Genomic DNA, 15,659 nt, shown 5'->3' with positions numbered 1-15,659 from the left:
TTCATTTGACAGAGAGAAATCACAAGTAGATGGAGAGGCAGGCAGAGAGAGAGAGAGAGGGAAGCAGGCTCCCCGCTGAGCAGAGAGCCCGATGCGGGACTCGATCCCAGGACCCTGAGATCATGACCTGAGCCGAAGGCAGCGGCCCAACCCACTGAGCCACCCAGGCGCCCCGGAGTGAAATTTTTTAATGACTTGGTTTGTGGACCAGGAAGCTGGTTCAGCCTGGTTTCCTCCCTGGAGGCTCTGAATCTGAGAGACTCATGACCCGAGCGTTTCTTTCTCCCCACTGTATTACTTTCCTATTATTTGCGTGTGGTATCTTCACCATCTCTTTGACCTGTTTTTGTCTTACGGTGTCTGCTTCTCCTAGCATCTGTCCCATTGTGTCCCTAGTATTTCATTCCTGCTGTAAGGACAGGTACCACAGCCTGCTGCTCTGTAACGTCTACAATGGGTTTGAAGCAGCTTGGCTTCGTGAGGGACGTGGGTCCAGGCTTGGGGGTGGGATGGGGAGACATACTTGATACATGTTTTTATTTGCATAAATGAAAATGCTTATTTCTGAGCAAAAATTTTCATTTTCGATTTATAGAGATTCACTTAAGAACTAGAACTAGTGACAGAAAGAGGCACCCACTTGAATAGTTTATATTTTATTAGAACACAGTTTGCAGTCCTGATTCTGAATTTAGCATTCTTCAAGCATTCAAGTCCAGTGAAAATTTTATCAGCTTTGGCGCATGAAAATTCTTTCCAGGATGGTGATTTAATTTTCATGTTGATCTTTAAAAACGTTTGTAAACCTACAGCATTAATTTCAAAATTTTCATGTCTGAGTGCTCTTCGTAGGGAAACAGCTTCTGGTTGTGATGAGGCACTGCTTCCCATGGGATCCCAGCTCGGCCTGGAAATACAACATGTGTCTCTGGATGGTGGGGTCTGGGGACATGACACCACCTATATAATGTGGGGCTGCAGGACAGGCCGGGGGGTATATACAAACCACAGACTTCTGGGCCCCATCTGGACACCTAGAATCAGCCTTCAGGGATAGGACCAAGAATTGAGTTTTTAAATGGTGCATGGCAGCCACATTTGCCACCTGTCTTCTGGGTCATACCTTCCTTAGAAGGTCACAGACCTGTCTGGGTTTCCTGACCACTCAGCCTGGTGCCTGTTGGCAGAGGCTAGATACACGCCAGAAGGGCTTACATCCTCCTCATAAGCACAGATGCCTGAAGAGCCCTTGGCAAGGATCATTTTGTCATCAGTGTTTTATGAATGAAAGTAATTATAAAAATGAAATATTAAAAGTACACAAGTGTCAGTGTTCCTGGCTGGCTCAGTCGGTGGAACTTGGGACTCTTGATCTTGGGTTCATGAGTTCAAGTGCCACACCAGGCCTAGAGCTTATGTTAAAAAAAAAAAATATACGTGTATGTGTGTCTGTAATAATCCTGCCACCAAGTATAACAAATGTTAATTGGTCTATGTTCTTTCAGATTTTTCCCTATATACATATGAACATGGAGAGGATTATTTTTAAAAATAGAAGGAGTTGGGGCACCTGGGTTGCTCAGTTCATTAAGTATCCGTCTCTTGATTTCAGCTCAGGTCATGATCTCAGGGTTGTGAGATCAAGCTGCATGTTGGGCTCCCCACTGGGCATGGAGCCTGCTTAAGATCCTCTCAAAAACAAAAACAAAAGAAAAAAAAAGGGTTCTCCCTCTTCCTCTCTTAAAAAAATGGGTGCATATATATATATATGGTGTTTGGTACTTTGCTTTTTTCACTTAAACTATAGTATAGAGATTTTTCATATAGTGTCTGAAGGAGGACTTCATTCTTTTTCAAAGCTACAGGGCACTCTGTCCATGGGACACGGGCACACGTAGGGGGTGTTTGCCTATAGAGGCAGCTGTTGTGGGGGCTGTGCTGGGGAGGGGCGGGTTGGGGAGCACGCGGGTACCACACTGCAGCCAGGCTGTGTGAAGCAAGCCCCGGTTGGGCCTGGCACGTGACCGGGATTGCAGGACAGTGGCTGGTGGTTGTGGGGTGGGAGAGTGGAGGGCGGGAGTCGGCTGCCTGGCTCCACTCTGGAGCTCAGGCAGTCACTAGCCGCCATGCACCCCAGGATTTCCATGGGTGAGACTGGAGGATGACAGCACACCCCTCCGTGGTGCTGGGGGGCTGACCGGTCTGAGGACAGTACCTGGCCACAGCAGGGCCAGTTTGGGGTATAAATGGCAGAGGCCCCCCTCCTCCAGAGTCCTCCCTGTTTTTCTTCCATTTACTGGGTTCTTAATACAGTGATAGCAGCAGGTACCATGTTCCCAAGTGCTCCCCAATGCCAGGTCCTGTGTCACCTCCCAGGTGGATGTTCCTACCACACAGATGAAGACAGGGAGGGGAGTGGCAGCCCAGGTTCACCAGGCGCAGTTCTGGAGACTGCACCCCACTGCTGTGTGGCCAGAACTCATCTACCCTGACACCCACTGGCATTCACCATCCTCTCTTCTCCGTTCCACAGACCAGGAAACGGGCCTGAAGACCCTTGAAACCTGCTCTAAACACATGGTAGGACTGCCAGTCTGACCTCTAGGACTGCTGCATAAACTGCCTCTTCCCCTTCCGAGCACAGCTCCCCGGCCTGCCTCCTCTGCTGACCAGGCCTCCTCCACTGAGCCCCTGGGGGTGGGGGGGGGGGGGGGGAGGCAGGTAGTAGGCTGATGGCCCAGCCTGTCTGTCTGTTTTCAGGGCTCCATTCTTTTACTCTGCTGATTTCTGCCTCTCTGGAGTCCTGTGTGGGGGCCCAGGTGGCTTCTTAGAGACAGCAGCCCCTTCCAGGGCCCAGGGCTCACCCAGCTCGCTCGTGAACAGCTGGCAGGTCTCTGGGTTGCGGATGGTGAAGGCAATGTAGGCCTCAGGAGCCTGCTGGTTCTTCAGGCAAGCAGAGAGCCTCTGTAGGACTCTGATCAGGGAGAAAACAGTCTCTGGGCAATACAGCACATCTGTAATGAAAAAACTCAGGTTACTGAAAAGGGCTCACTCTAGGATTCAGGATCCAGAAAAGAGGGTGCCTGGTTGTGCTGATGTCAGCAGCAGGGCTGGGGCCTGGAAACCAGCAGCTTTATTAGAACCATGACACTGGACCAAAGAAGATGACATGGTTAAAAAGGAAAACTCTTCGGAGAGAAAAAAAAGCTGCTGAAAAACTCTGCATGAAATGGAAAATATCCAGGACTCACTGGTGTTCTTTAAAAAAAAAAAATCAGTTCTTTGACTATGGTCTATTTAGAAGATGCTTAATGAAATACCCCCCAAGCAGCTCTCTGTCTCAGACTTCTTGTTTGCAGGGATCTGCTGTTTTGTTGGCTGCACTGAGGGGTAGGGGGTAAACTCACTCCCTGTCAGCACCCTTACTTGGGAAGGTGCTGCTCGGGCTCTGTGTTCTGGCCACTGTGGGCCTGGAGGTCTCAGGGCTGTAGGCCAGGATCAGAGCCACAGCACTGTCAGCAGGACTGGGGACTGGGTGAACTCAGTGGAGGACAAGGGGGCTGTTGGCCAAACACCCCTTGTGTCGAGGACCCTGTCCTTGCGCCTGAAGTGGCTGGGCCCGCCCTTCTCCCACTCATGCCCTCAGAGATGAGATGTGGGGCTTGTCTCTGAAAGACATAGGGGCCTGATCTGGGACAGAGACGTGCAGGCAGAGCCCTTGGAGTCATATGTGCAAATATCAGGCAACAGAGCTGTGTAGAGATAGAAGCAAGCGCTTACCAGGGTGGGGCACTTAGAGCTCGTTCCCTGACTCTGAAACCACTGTGGTTCGACCCTAGGTCTGCCCCAGGGCTGGGTGTCTATGACATGTATAGGAATCAGACATGGTCCTGGGGAGAATCACGCTTGTCCCTTGCAGCCCTGAAAAGATAGGGCTGCCATGGCCATTTTGGCCCCACATCTGAAGACTGGGGGGTGGTGGAGGCAGGGCTGCTGTTCAGCTCCCCTACTTCATGGGTCTGCTCTGGCCATTTCATTCAGATTCAAGGGAGGGACATAAAAATCTCTCTGCTCAGCTGCAGCCTGGCTAATAGGTCAGATGGCTTTGGTGCCCTGGGGCCTGTGCACTCCATCACAGGCTTTGCTGAGAAAAGCTGGGTTCATTTATCTGAAGGAACCATTTTAACAGGAATACATGTGACCACTGTGTCAAGTGGGAGGACTGTGGCTTTAGGGCATCCATGAGCCATGCCCTGTAGTTTGATGTCTCCCTGAAGGCCCACAGTGGCACTTCTACAAGTCTCATCATTCCTCTGCCTGGCAGGATATACACTGTCCCCTTCCCAGAGCTGAGCGCTGGGTAGAGCTGTTCCAGTTGCTGCGGGGCAGGAAGCAGTACCTGCTGCTATGATTACGTCTGGCTGGAAGGCAGCGAGCTCAGGGGCCGTCACAACGTCCCAGTCCAAATGGGCCACCATCACCCTGGGGCTCTCTGAGTTGTAGGTGTTATGTCCTGGGTGCCTTGCAGGGTCAGTGGTATCTGGTTCCAATGAGAGGCCATTGAGAAGGATGTTTCCTCGGAGCTGCTCAAGGACACAGGTGTGACAGTCGCTGAAGATGTACGTGCTGGGACAGCATGTCTTGCAAATGGCCAGGCCCGTGAGGCCAGCTCCACTGCCGAGCTCTAAGACAATCCTGGGTGGGAGAAGGGGGCCTGTGTCTGAGATTGTGCTGAGAAAACTGGCCTTCCTGCGCTGCCCAGCACCCCAAGGTCACCTGTGAGCAAAGGCAGCCGGGTTCTCTATGGCCCATTCTGCAAGGTAGAGTGCGGCATCCCACGTGACCAGGCCGGTGGTGCCATGGGAAATGATGGCTGTGCTCTCAGAGAGTGTGACTGAGTCTCCGGAAGGCTGGGCCGAGACAGGGAAAGGATTAATCCAAGCTATCAGGAGACATGGAGCTGATTTTAAAAAGAAAAACATCACAACAGGTGCATGGTAGGTAAGACTGTGGAACATTCTGCCACAGAATACTACACAGCAATGGAAAGGAACAGGTTATCACTGTACGTGCCACCTGCATGGGTCTCGAGGACGTTAATGGTGCACAAAGAAAGCCAGTCTCAGAAGGTCACACATTGTGGGATTCCATCCATCTCACCTTCTCAAAATGACAGGACTGTGAAGAGGGAGAACAGATCAGTGGCTGCCGGGGGGGGGTTGGTGGGGACTGGGGACAGAGGAGGCCCGAAGGAGGTCTTTGTGGTCAGTATCTTGATTGTAGTGGTGCCCACACGGACCTGCACGTGTGGTAAATGAGGTACACCTACACATGCATGGTGTGTATGTCAGAGTCCTGGTAGTGAAGCCGTATAAGTTAGGGCCCGTGTTTACAACAGGGGAACCTAGGGAAAGGGAACCTCTCTGTACTGTTTTTGCAATGTCTGTGAATCTGAAATTATTAACAACAACAAAAAGTCACAACTCTCTGGCATCATGAGCTATGCATGAAAAGACTTAGTGTGTGGGGCCTTCCTCAATTCAACCCAACATCTGGGGCCTGGGAATTCTCCAACCCTTGAACTTTTCTGTCACCCTCAAAGCAAGTGTTTCCTGGAACATGCAGTGAACACATGAACTGTGTTCTTCAAAGTGGGGCATCTGAGCAGGGCACTTCAGACATGCAGTCACCTGCGGGCAGTTTCTGGTTATCTCTGAGCTCACAAACTCATATAGGAGACTCCAGTCTCTGGTGTACTGTGAGAAGTTATTTGTTCATTCATCCATCCGTGCATTTTTCCTGAGCATCTATTACGGTGCTAGGGATTCACATGTGACAAGATGAAGTCATTCCCTGTTCTTATGGAACTTCCATGCCAATGGGGGTTAAAACCATAATAAACAAAAGTAATTTCTCAGGTTTTCAGTGCTATGAAGGAGACAAAAGACTACATGATAACAGAGACTGGGGGAGGGGTCTATTTCAGATAGAATGGTCAGAAACAGCCTCTTTGAGTATGTGTCATGTGACCTGGGATGTGAGTATAAAGGAGAAGTGAGGCATGTGAGGTTCTAGGAGGAGAGCATTCCAGACAGAGGAGGAGGTGCAAAGGCCCCGAGGCAGCATTTTAGTTGGTGAGTTCAAGGAAGGCAAAGAATGCCAGGGGTCTGGAGCAGAGGGAGAGCAGGAGGAACTAGAGGAGAAGGGGGCCTGCAGGGCATGCAGGGCTTGGCAGGCCACGTGAGAAACTAGGATTTGAGTCTGAGTGTGAAGGACAGCTGCTGGCAGGCTCTGGGTGGTCGAGCAACATGCTCTGATTTACGTCTTAAATCAAGGGGAGCACTCTGGGGTTTCTGGGAGTGTGGTTTTGAATCTTCCTGAATCCCCACATACAGAGTAGTGAGATATGGACAACATTCAACAAAACTAGGTGAAGCCGAAGTATCAACAAGTGGGGGCAAACCACCAACAGACATAAGACGTGTGTGTGTGTGTGTGTGTGTGTGTGTGTGTGTGTATGTGAGAGAGAGAGAGAGAGAGAGAGAGAGAACAATGGGGTGCACAACGGGCCCGAGGACAGAAGCCTAGTAGCCAAGTATTCACTGGAAATGCAGGTGCCAGCTGTGAACCACAGCCCATGGACAAGAGAACTTGCTGCTCTAGTCATCGGGGGTATGAGGGACTGGGGGTGAGGCCTGATGGCAACTACAAACACTGAGAAATGTGTGAGAAGAACAGAAAACACTTCAGACATCAAGGTACATGAGAAGAAGGTGAGAAAGAAAACAAAACATAAAAACAGATCAGCCCATTAGAGAAATGGAAGGTGAAAGTAGTGAAAGTTTAAACATCAAAAAGAAATTAAGAAAGAGATTATAAGGAGCTCAATGTGCCCTCCTCACAAACTCATATGTTAAAGTCCTAACTCCCAGCACTTCAGGACTGGGACCTTATTTGGAGACAGGGTCTCTTCAGAGAGGATTCTCTCTCTGAAGTTAAGATGATGTCATCAGATGGGCCCTAACCCAGTAAGACTGGTGTCCCTGTACACAGAAGGCATAGAGGGAAGATGATGAGAAGACAGCCGTTGGCAGGCTGAGGAGAGAGGCTGCGAGTACATCCTTTCCGCACGGCCCTCAGAAGGAACCAACCCTGCCAATAACTTGATCTTAGACTTTTGGCCTCCTGAACTGTGAGACAATAAATTTCTGTTGTTCAAGATACCCATTTTTGGGTACTTTGTCACAGAAAATGAAAGCAAAGAACAAATACTAAAAATTTTAATTCAAGAAAACATTCCTAAAAAACAAAAGATAAACACTGAAGGAGTCCACAACGCACCCAAGATCACTGAGCCAGAACAACCCACCTCAAGATATATTCTACTAAAATTCTGGACTTTAAAGGGAAAAGTCCTTTGGCCATTTAAGAGTGAAGAGCATGGGGCATACACAGGAAAGAATATTAGGTTATTACCAGGGTTTTCCACAGCAACACTTCATACCAAGGAAGATGGAGGAACATATTTAAGAAATTCAAGAAGAGAGAAAAGAGCACATTTGAGCTTCACTAAGGACACGGTTTGCAGTGGGCTGTATTCTTTCTGGGTATGATAAGAAACCAATTCACTGCACTGACAAAGAAAGAATCAAGTCTGTATCCTGCCTCTCCTCTATGGTCTCTATCAGTGGGTGACCAAACAGTGGATAAAGGGAGACATCTCGTAAAACTTCTCTAGCCAGTGAATGAAAACAAAGTGACAGAATTAGAAAACCACCCTTTCATATTCTCCAATGAATTAAAGAATAAGCTTTGAGCATTCATAACTGCTATCTTAACAGATACGATGTGTGTCTCCTAGAGCCCCATTTTGTGTTCTTGCCAAAGGGATCAAGCAGATGTAAGCCTGACCGGGCCTCCGAAACCAGCCAGTTAGTGGGAAACAGAGCCGGAAGAACCAGCCGAACAGCACCACGCACAGGCGAGTAAATCCAGCCTGTGGAAAGCAACACAGACACTGCCAGGGAAGAAACAGCTGGAGGGGGACCTGCATGTGGAGGGAGACTTCAAACTAGACGGAGCTGATGGGCAAGAATAAAGGCTGGTGCCAGAGGTGCTGAGTCCAGAGGTGCATGTGGGTGGGAGGAAACCACAGAATGACTGCTCCAAAGGCCCTGGTGGTCACTTTGCAGTGACGGAGGGCCTGCGGGCTGGCTGCCAAAGTTCTGTCCCTTGACTGGAGTACTGGTCACCATGGTGGCTGCCTTGCAACAATTTGGTAAGCTGTACATTTATTTCATGTGGTTTCCTACATCTGTGTTTTATTTTATAATAAAAGGCCCAAAACAAAACCCGAGACCCCTCTAAGTGTTATGTGCAGAACGGACTTCTGTGGATCAAGAAGGTGTATCACCAGTCCAAGGGCTGCAGTATTTGCCAGGCCAGCGAGGATGGTGCCGGTGGGCAGCGGAGAGAGACTGCTCTTCTGTAACACCATCAAGTATTTACTGAGGACTGAGCACCAGGTCTCTACCACACAATTATGTGCACGACCTGACTTAACCCCCAGCCAACCCATAAAATAGGTACTATTATGTATTGAAATGCTTGGTTTGCTGACGGGGAAAACAAGGCTCAGTGTGCTTAACTGACCTTCTCTAAGACCTCAGAGCTGACAGGGCAGGATTTGTACCCACTTGACGCTGACTGGAGTCTGAATTTCAACTCTGTGCGCAGGAGTGGATGTGTGGATCATTCGGGGAGGGAGCCCATCTCCTACCAGCAGATAGCTCCGGTGGGACTGGGTGGGCTCCTCGGCCATCAGGACCTCTGCCAATGCCTCGTACAGCTCGTCCAAAGGCTCCGTGTGGACAGCCTCGTGCTGGGGGTAGGCAAAGCAAGAGCTTCAGGCAAGAGGTTAAGTTGACCCTCATGAATCAAACAAGGGTTCCATGAGTTTGTTTGTTTATTTATTTATTTATTTATTTATTTTCTGTTCTCTGACTGGAGGATTTTTACCAAATTTGGATGGGAGGTTTGGGATGGATTAACTTAATACAAGCCACCTGGCATATGAAAAGTTCATGTGGTGGGGTAGCTGGATGGTATCTCAGGTATTGAGAGGGTGAGGGTGAGGTGTAGTCTAGGACAGCAGAAATGGGACTGCATGAGCTGCCATGTGACGGTGACAGGGAGCTCTGTCCTTCCATCGTGATGTTGTGGATGGATCAAACAACTGGAGCTTTTAAGTGAGCCTGGGCAAAAGCCACAAAGATGGGCACTCTACATGGCATGGCCGGCTTCATCAATGGGCAAGCCTCTGTTGTGCACCTCACAGGGGCAGCAGCGGGATGGCCATGCTTCTGGTGGTTCTGGGGAGACCTGTGGGCCACGACTGTTGGTAAGAATCAGGTGGGGAGGCAACGGAGAAGCCAGGATTGTTTCATGTGCTAAGCTTAGGTGAGACATGGCCCATGCATTCAGCTGAAGATAGCAGGTCTGATGCTGATCACTAAGGAATCACCTCTCTGACGTCCAGTCTAACGTGAAACCCAGCAGCTTTGGGCTCATTTTTAAAATACATCCTGTAGGGGCACCTGGGTGGGCTCAGTTGTTAAGCATCTGCCTTCAGCTCAGGTCATGATCCCAGAATCCTGGGATAGAGCCCCACATCGGGCTCCCTCCTCAGTGGGGAGCCTGCTTCTCCCTCTCCCACTCCCCCTGCTTGTGTCCCCTCTCTCTCTGTGTCTCTATCAAAATAAATAAATAAATAAACAAATAAACAAACAAATAAATAAAATACATCCTGTATCAGTCAGGAAAAGAGCCCACATCAGGTAGTTCACTGGGGAGAAGAGGGTATTGCAAGACCTAAAACACCCAATAGAGGGCAGTGTGGCAACCCAGATCTCGGCAACAGCAGGAATAGGTCAAGAACCTGTGGGCTGGCAGCCTGGGGGAGAAAGGAGCAGGGAGCTGGGACCACAGAAGAAATGCAGCTGCTGCTGGAGACCTCTTGAAGCACAGAGGCAGAGACACCCTGGCCTCTCTTCCTCCTGCCCCCCATAGCCTCTGACAGGTTAAACCCAGCTAGGAACAGTTACACAGGGAGCCCCTCTGACATACTGGGGTTTGCAGAGCAGGCAAAGGGCATGAGTTCCAACGGGCAAGCCAGGCAGAGTTCACTTCTGGAGAATCAGGCAAGTCCCAGGTGCTGTCCGGCTACCAGACAATGCTCATTACTGACCTTTCTGATGAGCTCCGAGAGAAAGCACCGGGCATACTTCACGGACGGCGGATGCTTCACACACAGAGGATGTTTCACAGTCTGTGACAAAGGACACAATGTGAGTTGCTAGACAGACCCCACTGTAAGTCTCCCACAAACTTCAAGTGAATATAGGGCAACCCCCATTACTCAAGCCCTCAGAAAAGATGTGTACAGACACAAGCGTTCTGGGTTCAGGTGACCCTCATGAATCTGAGTCAGTAAGTCTTCAGAAACAATTCCCTTTCCAAAAAAATTTCTCCACTACAGTGGTGTAGGCTGACAGAACATTCTGGGCAGAACATGGAGCACATGGACCCAAGAAAACACCCTGCTATAGACCGCATGTTTGTGTCCCCACCAGTTCATAGTCTGAAGTCTAAATCCCAATGTGATGGTATTAGAAGGCAGGGCCTTCGGGAGTGATTAAGTCATGAAGGTGAAGCTTTCATGAGTGGGATTAGTGCCCTTATAAGAAATCCCAGAGAGTTCCCTCAGTCCTTCCACAGTGAGGACTCAGCTGTCTATGAAGGAAGAAGTGGGTTCCCCACCAGACACTTGATCTTGGCCTTCCCAGCCTCTAGAACCATGAGAAACAAATTGCTCTTGTTTACAAGTCACCTAGTCCATGGTGTTCTCTTATAGCAGCTTGAATGGTCTATGCCGCTCCTGCCCAGCGCAGGCAGCATGAATTAGTTTTTAGTGGGGACGACTGAGGGACTGCCCGGCTCTGTGGAAAAGGTGAGAGTGCAAACGGCGGGAACAGGCAGACTGGGCACTTGCTCTCCTGGACCTAACATGCCAGGCTGAGGACGAGTGCTACGACGGCTGGGACAGAGGAAGATGCCTGCAGTGTGGTGGAGGGGAAGGGGGCTCTCAGGGGTGACACTTCGGCTGATGTCTAGAGAAGCAAAGAGCGGGAAGAGCGAATTCCAGGCAGAGGGGATAGTTTGTGGAGGCTCTGAGGCAGGCATGGCCTGGCATTTTGGGAACGAGGGCAGAGCAACAGGGGTAGTGAGAGTAGGGGCCAGGTCACGTGGAGGGACATGATTTTACTCATGGGCAACAAAATACTCACACGACCCTTCAGGGGCTTTCTGGTTGGCTGGTGTTAGGTTTTAGCCTCAAGGTGAAAATCAAGAGTGGGCTGCCCGACAAGGATCTCAGAATCTCTGAGCTTACAGTTCTGAACGACGGGGTTGCTCTCAAGCCTCCCCTAGCCATGGCAACATCTTCCCCACATGGTGGTCGGACGATCTTGGTTCACCCTCTACACAGGAATTCTTAACCTAGGCTTCTTGGATGGGCTTGGTGGTTGGAGTAGTGTCTCTAACTCCCAGGAATTTGTACATAAAATGTATTCTTCTGGTCCTATTTTTTAATGGGGGTGAGATTAGAACAGGAGAATTCATAGCTTTGGGTTTTCAGAAGGGTTCATGATGCTTAAGAGAGTTCATAGCCAGGGGCGCCTGGGTGGCTCAGTTGGGTGAGCGACTGCCTTTGGCTCCCGTCATGATACCAGAGTCCGGGGATTGAGTCCTGCATCGGGCTCCCTGCTCTATGGGGAATCTGCTCCCTCTGACCTTCTCCCCTCTCATGCTCTGTCTCACTGTCTCTCTCTCAAATAAATAAATAAAATCTTAAAAAAAAAATGCAGTGTGATCTCCACTTGATCCACATGGCTAGGGTCAGGGTTGGGGCAAGGCCAGCAGAGCGGCAGTCTTACCTGTACCCTTGCCCAGTGGTACCTCAGAATTCACACCCTACCTCGGAAAAGCAGAGCATAGCTACATCTAGAAGAGACATGAGTGCGCAAGACTTGCCTCCTTATTTTTTCCTTAAATGTAAATGTAAAGAAGAAAGTCTTTGAGCAGCTACCAAGTGCATAGCTGTCATCTTGGTTTTCATTGTGGATGATTTCTAAAACAGCTCCCAAATTCCCTCCTCTCATGCAGATTTTTATATATTCTAATGTCTTCGTCTAGGAAAACAACAGAGCCAGAGCTGCCTGAGGTGCTGCCACCTAAATGCAGTGTCTTTCTTTTTAAAGGATACAAGTGCACCCACTGTGTTTCTATCACGTCTTCATGGGCAAGTAAGGAGGCTGGTGATTCTGATTCTTACCTTTCGCAAAATATTCAGCAGCAGCTCAGGACCTGATGAGTCCCTTAATTTCTCTTCTAGGCTCTATTCAGAGAGAGAGTGGAGGGGGGAGAGAGAAATCTCAAGGGCATTTTCACAGGAACATTAAACATGCAATAGGACATGTTAGCAAAGTGCTAAGTGATCTCTCCCCAGGGACCTGGAGCCAGTTGGAAGTGAAAGCCACAGACTGGCTGAAAGCCTGAACTTGAGAAGTCCTGGGTAAGACCTGGATGAGTCAAAGAAAAAATATCAGAAGACAGACTCTTGGGTCTCCATTAGCCCTGGCTGCTTAGGCTCGCTTAGGTCACAGAGCAGCTCCATGGATGACATGGCCAACCAGGAATTATAGGAGCAATGACACTGACACCTGATGGGCTCACCTTGGACTTGACATCTGAGTTACAATGGCTAGTTTATGCTGTCCTCCCTGACAGGGAACTCCAGCCCAGCAGTGAGCTCAGGTTCTAGAAGCAGACAGACTGGTCCTGGCTGGTATGTGACATCAGGCAAATCCCTTCATTTCTCCAGAGTGAGTTAGGCTCTAAAAGGCCTATAAGCCTGGCCCTTGCCCTCTCTCTGACCTTGTCTGCCCCCCCGCCCCGGCCTCCTTGCCATTCTTCAAGTGCAGCAGCCTGTTCTCACTGGCAGTGCCTTCCCATAGCGGGCTGCTTTACTGTTCAGGTTCTGGCTCAAATGTCACCTCTTGGGAGAGGCCTTCCTGACTCCCCCTACTTTGATGATACATTTCCCTGTTTCATTGACTTTACAGCCACCGTCATCTCCTGGTGTCTTCTTGCTTATTCATTTACTTGTTTATTCTCTGGCTCTCCCATCCAACCAGGGCCTCATCTGTAATATGTACTGCTGGTTCCTGGTGCCTGGCTCACAGAAGGCATTCAGTAAATATTTGGTGGTGGAATAAAAATATTAGCTAACACCCACCTCACCATGACCTGGACATTGACTCGGGTGCTTCAATCTCCTGTAATTCTGACACCAGCACCATCATTGTATCTCCCACTTAATAAGAAAACTAAGGTATAGGAGAAATGCAGTCACTTGCCCAAGGTCACACAACTTGTACGGGGTTTGGCCAGGATTCAAAACAGGCAGGCTGGATCCCAGGCCTGAGCTCCCCCACTACCGCACTCTACTTCTTTACTAATCAAGCAATCTTTCTGGTCAAATGTGAATGGTAGTAATAGTACCCACCACACGACTGTTGTGGGCCAGTCTAAGTAAGCATTTATCATGGGCCTGATTCAGAGTAAGCACTCATTTCCTGTGAATAATTGTAGTTGATATTGAATTCGACACATACATGCTGTAATGAAGGTTTACATTTTGGGTTAAAGAAATGAACTATTTTTAAAATATAATTATATATATATAATATAATAATTTTTTAAATATAAAAATATTCCTTTCTGATCTGCAAGATCTCTCAGAATGCTAAATGGGTTAGGTCAATGAGGCACAAATGACTAACCATCATCCCTTAAGACGGGGCAGACTTGGGGGAGGAATATGTACCCAATCTGAGTCATCCCAGTGAGCTCATCGCACATGAATTATGAAGGAGGCAGCATCATTAGAGCCCCTGCATTGGCAGAAGGAAGCTGCTGCCATGGTCATTTCCATGTGCAAGAAGGGCAGGTCTCCAGAGCAGGGAAGGTGAGACTTCTTTCGTCTCTCTTCTGGCCTGTTTTGAAACAATACCCCCCTCCCCACCGCCCTGTCTCTTCCATCACAAGCATAAGAGCCTCAAACTGCCTCTGCGAGGGTTCTGTCCAATGCTGATGGTACAGATGAGAACACCGAGGCCTGGCAAGGGCGGGAGGTGTGGCGTCTGGAACTTGGTCATTGCGCTCATTACAACTGGTCTCCCGGTGTCCTGAGGACGTTGACTGTTTAAATGGGCAGCAGCGGGGCGCCTGGGTGGCTCAGCGGGTTAAAGCCTCTGCCTTCGGCTCTGATCATGATCCCGGATCGAGCCCCGCATCGGGCTCTCTGCTTAGCAGGGAGCCTGTTTTCTCCTCTCTCTCTCTCTGCCTGCCTCTCTGCCTACTTGTGATCTCTGTCAAATAAATAAAATCTTAAAAAAAAAAAAAAAGATAGTCTTTAAAAAATGGGCAGCAGCAATGGCTAGAATAACAACTGGCTAAACAAAAAAAGTAATGAAATTTATCGTGAATTGTCCGACCTAACCCCAGAGTGACAAAGGGAAGTGGGAGGAAACCCCGCATTTCTTGAATTCGGGGACTCTGTGCAAAGGCAGCCAAGGGCGGGAAGGGCCAGGGGAAGAGGGAGCAGAAGCCTGAGTGCAGGCTGGGCCCCCCAGACTCGCGCAGGTGTGCCTCCTGCTGCCCACCGCCAGCCCGCGCCCCCGGCGGAGCCCGGGGGACAAGAACCCGACGCGCGGCCGGGTCCAGAGAGGGAGCCGAGAACATCACGTGGCGGGGGGGAACGGGTCCGGCGCCGGAGCCCGCCCAGCCCTCACCCCTCCACTGCCGCCCCTCGCCCTCCCTCCGCGCGCCCCACCGCCCACCTTCCAGGGGAAAGAGCGCAGTGTGCGCGCTGCCAGGAAGCGGCGCTCGAAACTCGGCAGCAGGCGCGCGGCCTCCGCGCTCTCCTCCGGCGCCATGGCGGGGCGGGGCGGGTCCGCGGCGTTGCCCGGGAGACGGGGCGGCAGAGGGGCGGGACCGAGGCGCTGCGCAGGGGCCGGGGGCGGGGCCAGGAGCCGCCGGGAGTGTGGGAGGTGGGGAGGCGGGGCCACGGTTGGCTCGGGGCGGGGCCTGGGGCTTGAAGGTAGGAGTCAGGGTTTTGGCGCCAAGAGAGGGCAGGCGGGAGGCTACGGCTCTCTGGTAGCTTCCAGTCAGGCGAAGGGCAAGGTAACATTCTCGTTGTTCCGTCGCCTTCACGAGGGTCTTTTTGGCCGAGTGGACGGATGCGTAGCCCTCTCCCAGTTGCACCTGGGAGCGAAGGAGGCTGACGGCCCAAACTTTCCAAGGCTGCGTCCTCAGGCGGGTGTTTGGCGGCCTCATGCCGTCGCCGCCCCTTCAAGACAAGGTGCGGGTTTGCCGCTCCGGGTGGGTAGGTGGCGCGGTTAATGGGCGAGGGAACTTAGGTTCTCAGACCTGACCCACCAGGGCGCCGCAAGATGACTGGAGGGCTGTGAGGTGCGCCCCTCTGCCAGATTCTTAAACCTACCCCTGGAAGCCGTGCGGGGTTTAATCCTCTCCGCAGT

At 50.6% G+C, this 15,659-nt stretch overlaps 1 protein-coding gene across 3 annotated transcripts; it reads right to left on the bottom strand.

Annotated features, from left to right (window-relative positions):
• Nucleotides 1-640: 640 nt before the first annotated feature.
• Nucleotides 641-15,074, bottom strand: EEF2KMT (eukaryotic elongation factor 2 lysine methyltransferase). Of its 3 annotated transcripts, XM_032327888.1 has the most exons (8): nt 14,961-15,074; nt 12,392-12,454; nt 10,247-10,327; nt 8,780-8,881; nt 4,777-4,910; nt 4,400-4,695; nt 2,865-3,014; nt 641-907 (listed from the first exon to the last, which is right to left on the bottom strand). In XM_032327888.1, the coding sequence occupies exons 1-8, from the start codon at nt 15,054-15,056 to the stop codon at nt 807-809; spliced, it is 1,023 nt and encodes a 340-aa protein (XP_032183779.1). In that variant the 5' UTR covers nt 15,057-15,074; the 3' UTR covers nt 641-806. The 3 variants fall into 3 exon arrangements, with proteins under 3 accessions (XP_032183779.1, XP_032183780.1, XP_032183781.1); XM_032327889.1 differs by lacking the exon at nt 12,392-12,454; XM_032327890.1 differs by lacking the exons at nt 12,392-12,454; nt 14,961-15,074 and adding an exon at nt 11,346-11,787.
• Nucleotides 15,075-15,659: the final 585 nt, after the last annotated feature.

This window comes from Mustela erminea, chromosome 20, assembly GCF_009829155.1.
Source record: "Mustela erminea isolate mMusErm1 chromosome 20, mMusErm1.Pri, whole genome shotgun sequence".
Classification (NCBI taxonomy): domain Eukaryota; kingdom Metazoa; phylum Chordata; class Mammalia; order Carnivora; family Mustelidae; genus Mustela; species Mustela erminea.
Note: the sequence above shows the minus strand (reverse complement) of the source record. Positions and strands in the feature narration are given on the sequence as shown.

Excerpts from the sequence above, each read along its gene's own strand:
- EEF2KMT (XM_032327888.1), bottom strand. The coding sequence starts at position 15,056 with ATGGCGCCGGAGGAGAGCGCGGAGGCCGCGCGCCTGCTGCCGAGTTTC. Across the intron at positions 8,882-10,246 it reads TCTCGGAGCTCATCAGAAAG|CACGAGGCTGTCCACACGGA; the intron begins GTCAGTAATGAG and ends GCCTACCCCCAG. Across the intron at positions 908-2,864 it reads GCTGTTCACGAGCGAGCTGG|GCCGAGCTGGGATCCCATGG; the intron begins GTGAGCCCTGGG and ends TTGTATTTCCAG.